Source organism: Falco rusticolus, chromosome 2, assembly GCF_015220075.1.
Source record: "Falco rusticolus isolate bFalRus1 chromosome 2, bFalRus1.pri, whole genome shotgun sequence".
Taxonomy (NCBI): domain Eukaryota; kingdom Metazoa; phylum Chordata; class Aves; order Falconiformes; family Falconidae; genus Falco; species Falco rusticolus.
In genome coordinates, this window is record NC_051188.1 from 21,930,630 (window position 1) to 21,944,650 (window position 14,021).

Sequence of the window (14,021 nt, forward strand, 5' to 3'; positions counted from 1 at the left end):
AAGGCCTGCAGTGGCACGAGAAGGGGAAATGGTTGTTAGCTCAAAGAGAATAGGTTTATATTGGTTATAAAGGAAGAATTTTTATTACAACAAGGGCCTTGAGGCCCTGGCACAGGTTGCCCAGAGCAGCTGTGGCTGCCCCATCCCTGGCAGTGCTCAAGGCCAGGCTGGATGGGGCTGTGAGCAGCCTGGTCTGGTGGGAGGTGTCCCTGCCCATGGCAGGGGGGTGGGACTAGGTGATCTTGAAGGTCCCTTCCAACCCAGACCATTCTGTGAAGAGGGCATTAGAACAGCTCCTGCTTGTATCTGTCTATGCATGCATAATTAACAAAGGGAAGTTGTGATTCATACAGGTGTAAGCTGGCATTAGTTACAGGTCTGGACAAAGTTTAAGTTTTGTTACAAGATATTCAGCTGGTAAAGGCAGTAGATCAATGCAACCAAGTCATTTGCTTTAGCGCCCTATGGCCTCCTGATGAAACATTAGTCCTACTGATGCTAACGTTTGAATGTTACAAATGCAATCCAAGTGTACTATCACAGATGATCTTTCATTCCCAAAATCACTTGTTAAGCAGTTAAACACAACAGCACTGGATTCAGCATGGCCATGCTACTGAGTTACTATTGCGCCTGCTGAAGCCCTCTCAGCTGGTGCACAGGCAGGGAAGGAAGCCACCTCAAGTTTTTTTCCACATGTACACCAGTACTATGATCCAGTGACCTCAACCTTCAGACTGACAAAGCAGCTCTCCCACTCTTCTTATTGTTTTTTTCATGGAAGGCTCAAGTGAAACAAAATTGGCCTGTTAAAATATATTATATTTTCTGTTACAGCCACAAGCAAGTTTATTATCTGCAAAGAAGTGCCTATAGACCAGAGTTTAACCTGGGAAATACCACATCTAAGAAAAAAGTTGAGTGCAGTTCCTGCTCCTTGGTATGACCAGCAAGCAAACATTAAGGAGAACAGAATACAGTGGATATTTCCTACCAACATGCCACTAAATCCGAAACCACAATTCTACAACCCACTCAAGTCCCCTTTTTTCAAGATAGTAAAATGTAAAAAGAGACAGAAGGCAGATGGCCAAAAATTATCTAAGGTTTGAGAAAACATTTTGGGAAGTAAGAGAATCAAGTCATGCTACTTCCTCACCTCAGTAAAAACAGAACAGCAGAGGAAGCAGAACGCTGAAAAGAACTATGCAAACCTACAGAATCAATGATTAAGTAACTGCACTGTTACTGACCAACCAACACAAAAGACAACTTTCAAGCATTAGCTTGAAAAGCAACACCCATCTTTAGTTATCAAAGAGTTCTTGGAGTTTTTCTGTATCCTGTTAAAGTTGCTCCCATCCTAGTTTTTACCTCCTTTTGTCTTCTGCCCCAACTAACTTAAATAACCAACAGTGCTCCAGAACTTCAGTTGCATTGTTAGTATTTATTAATAAAGAAACTGGAATTGAAAGACTGTTTTAAAGAAAGCACTAAATAAAATCAGAGTGAAATAACTGGAGCAAGGGAAAAGAGCATGAGCAAGTGTAGGTGAGAAGAGTGATTACCAGCATCACCCAAAGCAGCAAGACCAACAAGTATCAAAGAAATACCGGCCCCTACTGTTGACATTTTAATATTTCATTTAGTGTGGAACTACAGTTTCACACTGGTTCTTGGACATCTACTTTCCCCTTCCAGAATTATGAGTTCTGCAGTTCACGTGAAGGGCAGTTTTTCACCTTTTTTCAGTCCATGTGACTAGAGGCCTCAGTGAGCAGTTTGTTTTTTCTACCATGTCTAGAACAGCCTTCAGAAAACTTGAACTGTGAGTGCCGTATAAGAAGGAATAAATTTCTCTTAATATGTTAGTACTATGGGAACTTGTTGAGATACACTGTTTTATACATTTTTTTAAGTTACATCAACCTTACACAAGGGAGCACGACACAAAGAATGCAATAAGTGTTTGTAAGTAGCAACGACCTTTTATATGCACGTTTGTCTCAGATTTCTGCATTAAAACTTGAGAGGTCTATGGACTGAGCAGGTTGTCATCTACAACTACTTTTTCAGTTTCTCGTGAATGAAATGAACACTTTGTTTTACTGTACAAAGCCCAAACTCCATGGGAAGAGACACATGTAAGGGATTCTGTATCTGGTCATCAAAAAAGTGTGTCTTACCTTTTCAATGATCTCATAGCATTCCTCCAGCTTCTGAGTTCTATCTTTCAGAACCGTACTGCTTTCATTGTAGACATTCAGCCACTCCCTGTAAGAGTTTTCTGACAGATCCGCATAAGCAATGCACAAAGTCCTCAGACCTACAAAAAACAGCCATTAGACACAGTAAAACTACACTGAGTATCAGCAAATCATTGATGTTATGAATTAGCTAATGAATGCTAAATTCTAAATATGTCACTGGATCAACAGAAGCTTTGAATGCACACTGTTAAAGCTCTGGATTCCAGAAAATCTCCCTGTACAATTTTAAAGCATTTCTGTTTTCACAAATGTAGAACAAAGGTCTGGCTCATTTAGGTTACAATGTTGCTGAAAATCAAGATACCCTAATGGTCACAAACTTCTTCATTTTCAGTATTGCAATCTAGTCATACCGGAGCAATAAAAGTGTAATCTTTTTTTAGTTTAAATATGAAAGCAAGTTTGGGTTTCAAGTATTGTATCAAAAAGATCAAATGAAAGAACTGCCTACCTATTGTGATTAAAGGTATTACTTTGTCAAACATACTGCCAGCCCACGTTGCCTTTTAGACCGTTTCTTTCTTCGGTGTATGCACGTAACTCGCATTAATAACAGGAGTCACATGCACAGAAGAGAACAGGGCCCATGAAGTTGGAAAACTATATTGTTAGACCACTGAAAAAACGTTAACATACACAAGTATGGATTTCCCCACACCCCTCCAGGCACAAGTTAAGCAGAAAGGAGCGTGTGCCACAGAACACAAGAGTTTCATTACCACGAATGTGGGAGCCTGCAAAAAGAGTAGTTTTGTTGGAGTGGGGTTTTTGTTGTTGTTGTTTTGGTTTGTGTTTTTTTTTCCCAGAAGCTGAATATATTTTCAGATTTAGGAAGAAAGCCACTGGTTCACGGCTTTACTATAATACAAATATCTTATGCTACTGCAGAAGAGGGAACAAAGGCAAGTACTTCCCTGTGAACAGAGGTGTTAGATCAGTCAAAAGCCTTACAGACCGTTTCAGATCATCTTTGATGTCTTGGTCTTCCAGGATTCTCAGCGCGTTCAGGTTATCACTCTGCCTCATAAAACCAGGGACTCTTGTCATCTGACTTTTGCACTGATAAACCCACCTCTAACACCAATGTAATTGCAGTACTCTGGGCACCACAACTCACACCCTTTCCCTTCACCATGGGCACCCAGAACCCTATCTTTTCTGTCTAAATTCCACTTCCCTACTAAAATCATACAGAAGCGGGGCACAAACTTCCTTAGGCTTGAAGCTGCCCTAGAGTTGTTAATTGACTGATTATGCACCACATCTTAATTTACCTTCATACAGTCTTATTTGGTAATGCAGACAGTGCAGAACACTGCAAGTAATTTGATAAACTGAATTCTCATGACCTGATGTTTCTCTTACCTTCTGTTGCGAAGTATTCAAGATGGCACAGTGTTTGTTCCATATACTGGGAATCCTTTGAAAGCCTCTCAAAAATGACATTATCCTATTAAAACCAAATTCATTACAACAGAGTAAGTCTACATAAAAAGTTTCCATTTGTGTATTTACAAGCTCAAGTGAAGTAACCTGAGTGGACTTGGTAATATCAGAACCCAAAGACTATATACGCAAGTAATACATTCGGGTTTTAGGGACTCTGGTTTAAGTAATCTGGACAGAGCTCAGTGGGAGAGATACTGCATCCATTTTAAATAATGGGGACATAAGTACACTCTGCCCTCCCCTCTTTCCATGCAGGGGTCACCATTATGGGACAGCACAGAACACTCCTTTCTGAATTAATAAGGAAATACATTGATCATAGATACATATATCAGAGGATATAACCGTCTGGTCTTATTCAGTACACATTGTAGTCCCATGCAGAAAAGCTTGTTGCAACCCCTACTAGAAAGTATTCCCATTGATCTTCAACAGGAAGCAAGAACACTGATCAGGTTCTACCACAAAATTCTCCCAGAAATAGCCTTCCTCCTGCAGCAACTTTCTTCATCACTAGAAGGGCAACTGAAAAGGCCCTGAAAATAGCCACAATCAAAACACAGCACCATCACCTACATCTCTCTAGTCTCTGGATTTTCTTTTGCAACTATCAAAACAAGTTGCTACACACATATAAATTACAGAAACCCTACTTTTGCTCAAATTTGTACTCTTAAACCAAGTAAGCAGGCCTACAACTGTCACTGATCAGCAGGCATATAATACAATTTATTACCGATGTGACAGATGACTACGATCAGAATGTGGAAGAGTTCATGCAGAATAGGCAATAAACTTAGTTTGAGCAGCGGATGCAGCAGAACATACAAGACAGAACACCAGATTACACTAATTACTACAACCCTTTTGCTCTGTTAGACATCTGAGCCTGCTCATATGGAAGACAGCATGAAATCTTACTACAAACTCTCCTGTTCTGCATCCCTTCCCGTACGACACTCCAAAACAACATGAACTCTGGCATAGCATGAGCCACAAAACAATTGCAAATCCATGCAGTCCTATTAGACATACAACTTGGAAATACCACACAATGACAGTGAACTTAAATCACTCCTACCACACCAGCATGAAGCCAGCACATCTTTACTAAATTAGGGTAGTTAAACTGAAGCAATAGAGCAGTGCATCTATACCTATGTGTCAGGACAATTTCCAGTAAACCAGACCCTTAAAGGAGTGAGAAGTTATTTTCCCCATTGGAAAAAGCCACCTCTAGTTTTCCATTGAAATTATAACTACTCTGGTTGTGGCCAATCCTAGTTTTGCAGCCTTTGTACTTTGTTAAGTTATTGCTCTTGTCAGTGAAGACATAAGCACAACACAGTGCAAGTGATGATGACAAATAGCAGGTGTAGAGACACAAGGGAGCCAGATCAAGAGCCAACCACTTGAACAGATTTTAGTATTGCAGATTCAGACAACAGCATTTAGTTTAATTCCTGAACTGCTGGTGCACAGCTGGGTGAAATCCTGACTTTACTCAATTGAAGGGTACTGCTCCCATTTGTTTCAGGATTTCAATTGGGTAGTAAAAAGGCTAGCAATCTTCCTGCCTGCAAGAAGTCAGAGGAGTGACAGATGTCTTAAATCACTTAGTCCTAAACAGAAAGCAAACAGGTCATGAAATGCCAGCATCAGCCACAGCTGTTGAAATAACTGGTAGTGTTAGCTCTCCATTAGGTAGCATAATTACTTACAGCCCCTTTGCAGTAGAGACGTAGCTGTCCTGCTGGAGTTCGAACAATCACTGACATTCTCTTCCTGTTGCTATTACAAAAAAAAAAAAAAAAAAACCAAACCACACACAACTTGCTTTCATAAGTCACAGTGATGACTATTAAGTCCTGTTCTAGCCAATGAATTCTCATATGTGTTTAGTGCATCTGAGATCAAGTGAGATAACAGTATTAATTTAAGACCCCACAATGCCCCAAAAGAAATATTAAGTTTCCCATCTCCAGCTTCAGCCCTATGGCTCCCACGGGCAAGCACTCAACCAGAACCCAGATTCACACCAAAGGTGAACAAGAACTTGAAGAGCAAGATGGCATAAAAATCCTCTTGAAAGAAGGGTAATCACGTTTATCCTTAGCTTTTCCTTATTCTTCAAGCAAAACTGTTTTGGGAACTCAAGCTAGAAATGGAATCATTAAGGCTGAATACATAACTATTATAGGCACAACAGACACTGAAATAACCATTCACTGGCAAGGACAGTTACTGAACTTCCTAACTCAAAAAACACAGAAATATCATTGAAAGGAATTATGGTATAGTTGAGCTCTTGGCCTCCCTATAGGTTTTTTTTATATTAGTCTAATCAGATCTACATAGCTGGGATTATGTAGAACAAAGTCAGACACTCTAAGCAGGGCTGCATATCAAGACAGTCAGGTCTGGGATATATTTTTTAAATAAACAATAGCATACTGTACAGAGATGTTTAACAAAAGAAGGTAGGCAAAGTCTTTTTTTAAACTGTTTTGGCATTTCACTTATCAATCTCTCCTTTGAAAGGACCACTGGAAGAAATATGCAGCTTATAAAAAGCAGAGACAAGCAAATCTACTCGCACCAGGAGAACCCTCAGAACACGTGGTTTCATGTAATTCTTCTCCCTGGCAAAAGGAATGCTCAGAAGCATCATCCTTCCTCATTCCTTCCTTGCCATTATGTACAAACACATCGCTGTGTCAAGCAACCTTCTTCCTCCTCTGAAGCTGCTCTCGGAGATCTAGCCTCTTTTTCAAGAGCCATGTATAAGAAAGTAAGCTCTTGGCAGATGTGGTCAGACAAAACAATCCCATCTGAGGCTTCCTAAAGAAAGTCTAGAAGGACAGCAATTGGCTGCGCCGAGAATTTCTGGAGCAAGCTAATGACACTAGGAAACTTCCATACACTTTTAGAAATCTGATTATAGTAACTCCCTCACGGGTCAAGTGGGAAGTTGCTACACACAGGGAGACGTTAAGTCACCTTTTTTCCACTGCATGCAGGCTACAGCTGCTCCTGTCTATAGACACCAGGGTACTGTTCAACTTTTCAGAAATCCTGGAAGACTCTACTAGTGCCTTTTTAGATATTCCCACAAGTCGCTTAAGTAACTCCATTCTGAATGAAAAGGGGAAGTTGTCAAGGATAATCTTCTAAGCAAGCCAGGACCCAAGAAAAGCTACCTACCCAAATCTTCTCTGACCAGTTTTTACATACTACTTTGAACGAGCCAACTCAAAGACAGCAGAGAACAAGACTTCAAGGCTTAAGCCACAGTAAAAGTAAAAGAAAGAGCATAAATGCCTGCTGACTAGCACCATCGAAACTGACAGAACTCCATCAACTGATAATGAGAAAGCACCTTTCATCATCTCCAGTGATTTAGGGGTGCAAATCATCACAGTAAGCTTCTTGCTAACCAAGCAGTGCCCATCCTAACTAGCCTGACAAGCTAAGAGGGCTTGCAAGGTTTAAGTTTTCATCGCTGGAGTGGTTCTTAAAAAGGGGCACCAAAAAGCCCTCCAGCTGTCAGTTCCATGTACTCAAAACAAAGTAATTTATAGAAGCACTATAAAAGTACAATCCCAAAGCATGTTCTTGAAGTAGAGAAGAGACATCAGGAAATCATTGAGTCACAGAACACCGCTTCCAGGGAAGCAACTCTTCAAAATAAGCAAACAGAACTAGAGTAGCAGAGGAGAGTTTCATGCTCACAGGCTGACTGCCACCAGTTTGTAAGAAGTTCTGTATTAATCCTGTATTGGAAACGAGGAGATGGAGGGGCAGGATAAAATTAGGGTAGTTCAGCTTTTCTAGTGCATCAGATGAATCTTTTTATTCTCAATATATTATTTACAGAAGCAGTTTTCTTGTTACCCTGCATTTAGTATATTGGAGGAGAACTTACCTGGAAAATTCCAGCACATTAAGAATTTCAAAGGTTTTTTCTTTTCCCAGCTACAAAAGAAAGCACGTACTATTAAAATTTGCAGTATACTCTTACCTGTGTAAACAAGCAAGTTGGTGTAACACCTCTACACATCGCCCTGTAAATAAGCTGTGGTAATAGCTCCCTCTGCTGGTACAAGTGATGTAGAGCCCCGTTTAATAAAGGCATTCTTGAACATCTAGGACTGTGGCATCCTCCGTTTACTATTTTTACACCATTTCAAGGATCCAGTATACTACTCCAGAAGGATAAGCGTGCTCTGACAGTTAATCTGCTTATTTACTACTTAAAGCTATCAACTAAGAGACTATCAACTAAGAAACATGTTACAGACTGTAACACTATTCCAAGTTAATAGACATGTCATCCACATTTGGTATTACAACAACTTTACTCTGAACTACCTTAGTATTTCTTTTAATTGAATTGCCAACATTGGACTTTTTTTGTTGAAAAGAAAGGTTCTCTGAGGAGTAGTTCCTGTTACAGGAATTAATTCCAGCAACAACCGTTTGCTGGGGTTGAACTTGAACAACCTAAACAAGGAAAAGGATTTTGAAACACCCTGTCTTTGCCATTTCTGTCATAAAATAGAGGGAATGAGCAGTGGGAGTTACTGGAGTCTCACAATTCCAGTGGTATTTTCCATGGTTAAGGAAAGGGCTGTAGCAAAATCTAACTGCAGTACAGAGTTATGTCCTACAAGGCACATATCAATTCAGCAGTATCCCCAAGACCAAAAGTGATCTCCAACCCATGTTACATGTACAGCCACTGACACAGGCAATGAGCAGAGACAGGAACCTCTTGGACTGACAGCTTTTATTGCTGGGTATAGACTGACCATGCTCTCAGGTTGGTATGTATGGGGAGTACAGAACAAGGTCAGGTGGGCCTAGGTCCTCCTGCAGAGAAGAGCCTACATAGCTCTAGATGACACTGCTCATCCTAACCTCTTCCCCTTAAACTAAGCAGCAGTTTTCCGAGGAGCTGTAAAAAGTTTGTGACAAGTCTTTGAAAAATACAGGTTTTAAATGCTTAGCTCAGCAATACACCAAGAAACTTGAAAGTGAACACACCTGAGGGAAAAGACAACAACACATCCATTGTTCTTAATAAGCACCCTACTAGTTGCACGTGTGTAAATCTGGGACTGCTTTAGCTTAGACTGCAGCTTAAGTCAGAACAAAGCTGCCTGAGTTTGAGTCTGTCTGTATCCTATTTAACCCATTAACTACACACCCCTGTATGCAGAACTTGTTAAACAGCTACATCTTCTATGGAAGATCTTCCTCAGAAGAAAAATCCCAATTTAAAACTAGGAATTAAACATTTACAAGTACAGTAACCATTAAACCTAAGTAGTCAGAAAGTCTCTCAAACAACAAATTTCCTTCTAATACGAAAGTGTTCTCATCTGTGCTTCCCAGACAAGAGAAATACTCTTCAGACTCAAGTGCTGTGGTTTCCCATAGAAGCTTGCAGCTTCCTTTTACCCTGCTGTGTGGCACAGGCAGAGGACCTGGCATCAAAAACCAGAGTAAAACAACTTTGCCCAGTCTGCAAAAGCTTTTTGTACGTAGCATCCTAAAAGCACTGTAAAGAGGAAGTGAAGAACCACACAAGAGACATTTTATGCTCTGCAGGAGCTCGGCAGTCTGTGCCATGCGCACCTACTTACCGCATCAATGATAACAGAATGTGGAGTCCGTCCTGTGAAGACATAACCAAGTTTTTTTGCTCCTTTCACTAACGCCCCTTCATCTGCCAATACAAGAACAGCTTAAGTTTAATCAGATAGGTAGAAAAGGCCTGCAAAGCCAATACTTAAATTCACCACAGTGCAGAAACACAGAAGCCCCCGTTCCTGTGTACTCCCTATCTGTAGGGCTGCTAGAGTAGCTCTGCACACTCTTCCACAAGTGCATTCCCATTTTAGTCCTACAAAGGCCATGCAGTATCAACTACACTAACTTCATACTCCATCTGTATAAAATAACCTTTAATTACTGAAGCATTAAACACTATTGTTGTGGAGAAGCCAGATTTCTCTACATGAAAAAGCAGAAATACCTGTTCTGAAAGCACGATCTGTTACTCTAAATTCCTATAACATTCACTTAATCCATTTCCTGTTGTAAAGGCACCAAGTTCAGGTGCTATAGAAATGCAACATGGTCTTCTGGAGACTGAACTGACCAGTGTCATTAAAGAGCTCAAATAACCAAGCTGACACTAGCGCCAACAGCTCTACTTTGAGTAGGTAGTTATACCTCATTCAGTATCAAGTGTCATGAAGCACAACCACCGTATAGGTGGACTTAGTGTCCGACTCCAGCAACCTAATGCCTCTACAGCTCCCTCGCTCTCCTCATAGTTCACCAACACTGTGACCAGAATTGGTTACATGGGCTTTTCACCCTAATCTTCAGGCACTCTATTAAGACATAAAAAGAAATAATGCTGCTTCATCACTCAATACACCACCATAGAAATTCTAGAAACATCCTCAGTAACAGAGATAAATTTGATGGAGAGCAGGGCACTGCTGTTCTGCATTTTGACCCTGCCTACCTCCTTCAATACCCCTCTGCTATCTGAAAGGAAAAAGAAACGGGCGAGAGGGAAGCCCTAATATGACCAAGGCTCTGCTCTTGGATCTATTATGCCATGTATCAGCACTGTGTATCCGCACACAGATAGATAGGAAGCTACTAGATCAAGAAAAACAGTTTGCAGTCCTGCCAAATAAAGCAAGTAACTTAACACAGAATCAAATCAGTACTTCCATGTATCAGCTCTAGACACTGAAAGTCCTACTTTTGCTTTTCTCTGCTGCAGAAAAGCCAGAGTAGGTAGTTTCAAGAGACGAAAAGGGATCATAAGCCCAGCCTAGCTCTAGAGAAACATCATGGCCTTGGTGGTTTTGTAGGAGGCATTCAAAAGCAGTACGCATTGATGACAGAAGATACCAGATCTACACTAGCATCATGGGGAACACCTTGCTTTCAAAGTCAGTGACCTTCACAGAAATTTCTGGACCTTCCTTCCATCTGTTTATATTCCCCTAATTCTTCACTCCCAGAAAATAAGTCAACAACCAACCTGGAGAGGAGGCCTGGTAAATTATTTTATTTCCTTGTCTCTCAGGAACGACAGTGTGACACACAGCCAGCAGAGTGAGGAACTCCTGTATATGCACAGCTGTGGGCTAGAGAGGACATCAGAAGAGGCAGGTTTAGTGTTACACACAGACTGAGAAGGCTGACCTGAGAAGACCTCTTAAGTATCACAGCCAAAAAAAAATTTCCTGTTCTCTATTTGTAGTACTTGTCTTAGTCCCAGAACATCAAAACAGTGGAGTTGAGGGCCAGCATTAATGAACTAGACTGCTAATGATACAGACTTCACTTAAGTTGCAGACAGCTGGAAAGACAGAATATTCACACACACACACACATAAAAGCATCAGTTTTGTAGCTCCCCAAGCTTCATATAAACAAAAAAGTCTGCCACAAAGTGTTGATGATAATCAAGCAGCAAGAAATACTACTTTCGTAGCTTCCACAACAGTTTTCAATAGATTGACAGTAACCACACCAGAATTAAACTCACCATGACTGCACCTGCATCAGCCTTAGTGATGAACATCCAGAGCTGACAGCAGCCGATTAGGCAGTAGAAGACAACATCACATGCTATTCCACAGGAACATACCATCCAGCCAAGCAAAAATTTGATCAACAGTCCCTACACATTCAGCAGCACGAGCACATAATGTAAAACATCCACACACTGCACAGTCACCAGCCATTCTAAAGTGCTTAGAGACACCAAGTCTCCAACTCCGTGAAGATGCTATGGCACATAAACCACAGGCCTTTGAGCAGCAAGTTCTGGCAACTGTAGATATAGTGACTTGAAATGAAGTCCCCCATCCCATTCTTCCTTCCTTTCCACTGCTGCCTCTGGCACAACATTCCCAGTCTCATAGCAGTCAGGAACGGTACTCAGCTGCCCAGCTCACAACCTGCCATATTAACTTAATCCACAGTTGACACAGGTCTTTAAGACACTTGGCTGAATCAGCTTAAGTGAATACATGTTCCCCTTCAACTCTGCTATACCCATAACATCCACAGTTGGCTGCTGTGACATAAGATGTTGATGCTACCATTTGCTCAGTGACAGCCAGACATAACTTCGCAGTTTTCCCTTTGCAGAAGGCCTTAGGTGACTTCGCAAGCTTACAGAATTTCTGCATATGAAAACATCATCTAGTTTTCAGAGTTTTCTTCAGCATAGTATATTTTATATATAAATATATATATATATATACACACACACACACACGGTCTGTCTGAAGAGAGCCGCTACAAGAACCAAGAGCATGACAAGGCCTGTTAGAACAAGGTCAGGCCAAGACCCTACTATTTTAATATTACAACCAAGATCAGATTGAGATGAATCCTACAAGATTTTAGTACAACAGAATCCAAGGGGTTTTAAATATGTTAAAAGACACTTCTACACAATTTATTCTGCTGCTACTAGTACCGGAATGTTTCACACCAGAAAAAAGGCTAGTGTTTACATGAAGTTTTCAGGTGAAAACTACATGCGGTCAAAAATCCTGATGTGAGAGACTTATATTACATGCATTTTTCTAAGAGTATATGCGGTATTACTACCTGAAATGCAGCACACTTATTTTATAAAACCCTTAAGTTACATAAAACTACCAAGACATTGAAGACTCCCACTTAGAGAGGTACTTAAAATGCAACTCCTCACAATTAGACCAGCAACATTCACAATTGGCTCTGACATGTTAATGCTTTTCTCCCCAAGCCAAGCTGTGTCGAAAATAAAACCAAACAGCTTTGTTGTAACTCAGTGACAAGACCGAGAATAGGGAAAAGCTGTTGCCTTTTTGTTTGTTTTTTCAATACAGTGCACAGGCTACATACTTGTGTAACAGAAACATGCATTGGCAATAGCAAGATTGAATTAGCAGGAAGTATATTACTATGAATGCCACAAAACAACACCAGCTGGCAAATATTGTGTTAACTGTTTACTGCTATAAACAAAAAGCAAGCAAGTAAAAAAGTGTAACAAAAAGGCTAAACATCCAATAGTTATATTCTTGTTTTACTTCACATACTCTGTCATTATTTTCAAATGAACTGTTTCACACAGGACCTTTATCTTTGCATAGTTGAACTTCTGAATTGTATGCTCACTTGCCACTCAAGTTAACAGTTGTAGCTTTTGACATGCTGGAGTGCAGAGGCTGCGTTCAAGAAAATGAACAGATGGAATATAATCAGGGAGTGGTGTGTGAAATGTTAAGACCACAACAAATTACTGGTCAGGAGGTTACCGCTACTCCATTATTTCCAGTGAAAGCAGTGAAAGTTTTATCTCCATCTCAAAACATACAGCCTACAAGGTTCTCATTTCAGCATCCATTCCTGCAGACCTTTGATGTCCGTCTTACACTTATATCACCTAGCCCCCACCCATTTTCATAGCATGTGTTCTATCAGTTGGAAACAACCTGTCTCCAGACTTTAATCCTTCCTACATATATATTTCTGCTTTCAAGCCAACAATGTAATTTGTTGCTGTCTGGCATTTTCACAGCTCACAATGTATTACATGGCAATCTTCCAATTCCATAGCAACAGATCAACAGAGGCCCAGCTTATCACATCAGCTCCTCCACAGCTGTCATTTGTTTCCTTTCTGTATTGTTCCAGCACTGACAACAGTATTTGTTGCACTGGCATGAATCAGGATAGAGCATTCAAACTCCTACTTCGGAGCTCTGAACAGAAAATTCTTTAATGGCTTCTGTGGCAATACATCCCTTGCAATGTGCAGAGTTTGACCCCAGCACAAGAAGTCCCACAGGTTAACAGATTCTGCTTTATTACTTTGTTCCCTTTACTAAAGCAAGTCTCTGCCATTTTAGTACTCACATTCTTACTGATGGTTTCTGTGAGACACTCCTCGACTGCTCATTTGTTAAACTCGGCTCTATTTCTTCCCACCCCATTTTTTGCTTCTATTTATCTGTAGCAGAAACTAAGTTTGCATATTTTAGTCTCTTGTTTATCTGTCCACAGGTAGCTCTCATTTTAAGTGCCTTCTCCCGCCCATTTTTCTTCCTGTGTGCCAAAAGCTCTGGGTGAAAGTTACTGCTTTCTCTTACTCCAGCAATCAATTAAACACCTGGTGTACAACCACCTATGCCAGCAATACACCCCACTGGCTAAGCTTACTTTGCACAATGCCCCTACAAACTGAGAACTACAGACATTTTGAGA

General features: G+C 40.7%; 1 protein-coding gene across 5 annotated transcripts in view; it reads right to left on the reverse strand.

The window, feature by feature from the left end:
* ATP8A2 (ATPase phospholipid transporting 8A2) overlaps positions 1–14,021 on the reverse strand; it is a 350,007-nt gene that overhangs the window by 252,121 nt on the left and 83,865 nt on the right. For all 5 annotated transcript variants that reach the window (XR_005102732.1, XM_037377817.1, XM_037377818.1 and 2 more), the window contains 6 exons: positions 10,792–10,897; positions 9,368–9,450; positions 7,645–7,694; positions 5,441–5,510; positions 3,636–3,720; positions 2,187–2,326 (listed from right to left, as the gene is read on the reverse strand). Coding sequence is in view for 4 of the 5 variants with exons in the window: in XM_037377817.1 (XP_037233714.1) it covers positions 2,187–2,326; positions 3,636–3,720; positions 5,441–5,510; positions 7,645–7,694; positions 9,368–9,450; positions 10,792–10,897 (534 nt within the window). In the remaining variant the exon portion in view is untranslated. The remainder of the gene's footprint in view (positions 1–2,186; positions 2,327–3,635; positions 3,721–5,440; positions 5,511–7,644; positions 7,695–9,367; positions 9,451–10,791; positions 10,898–14,021) is intronic.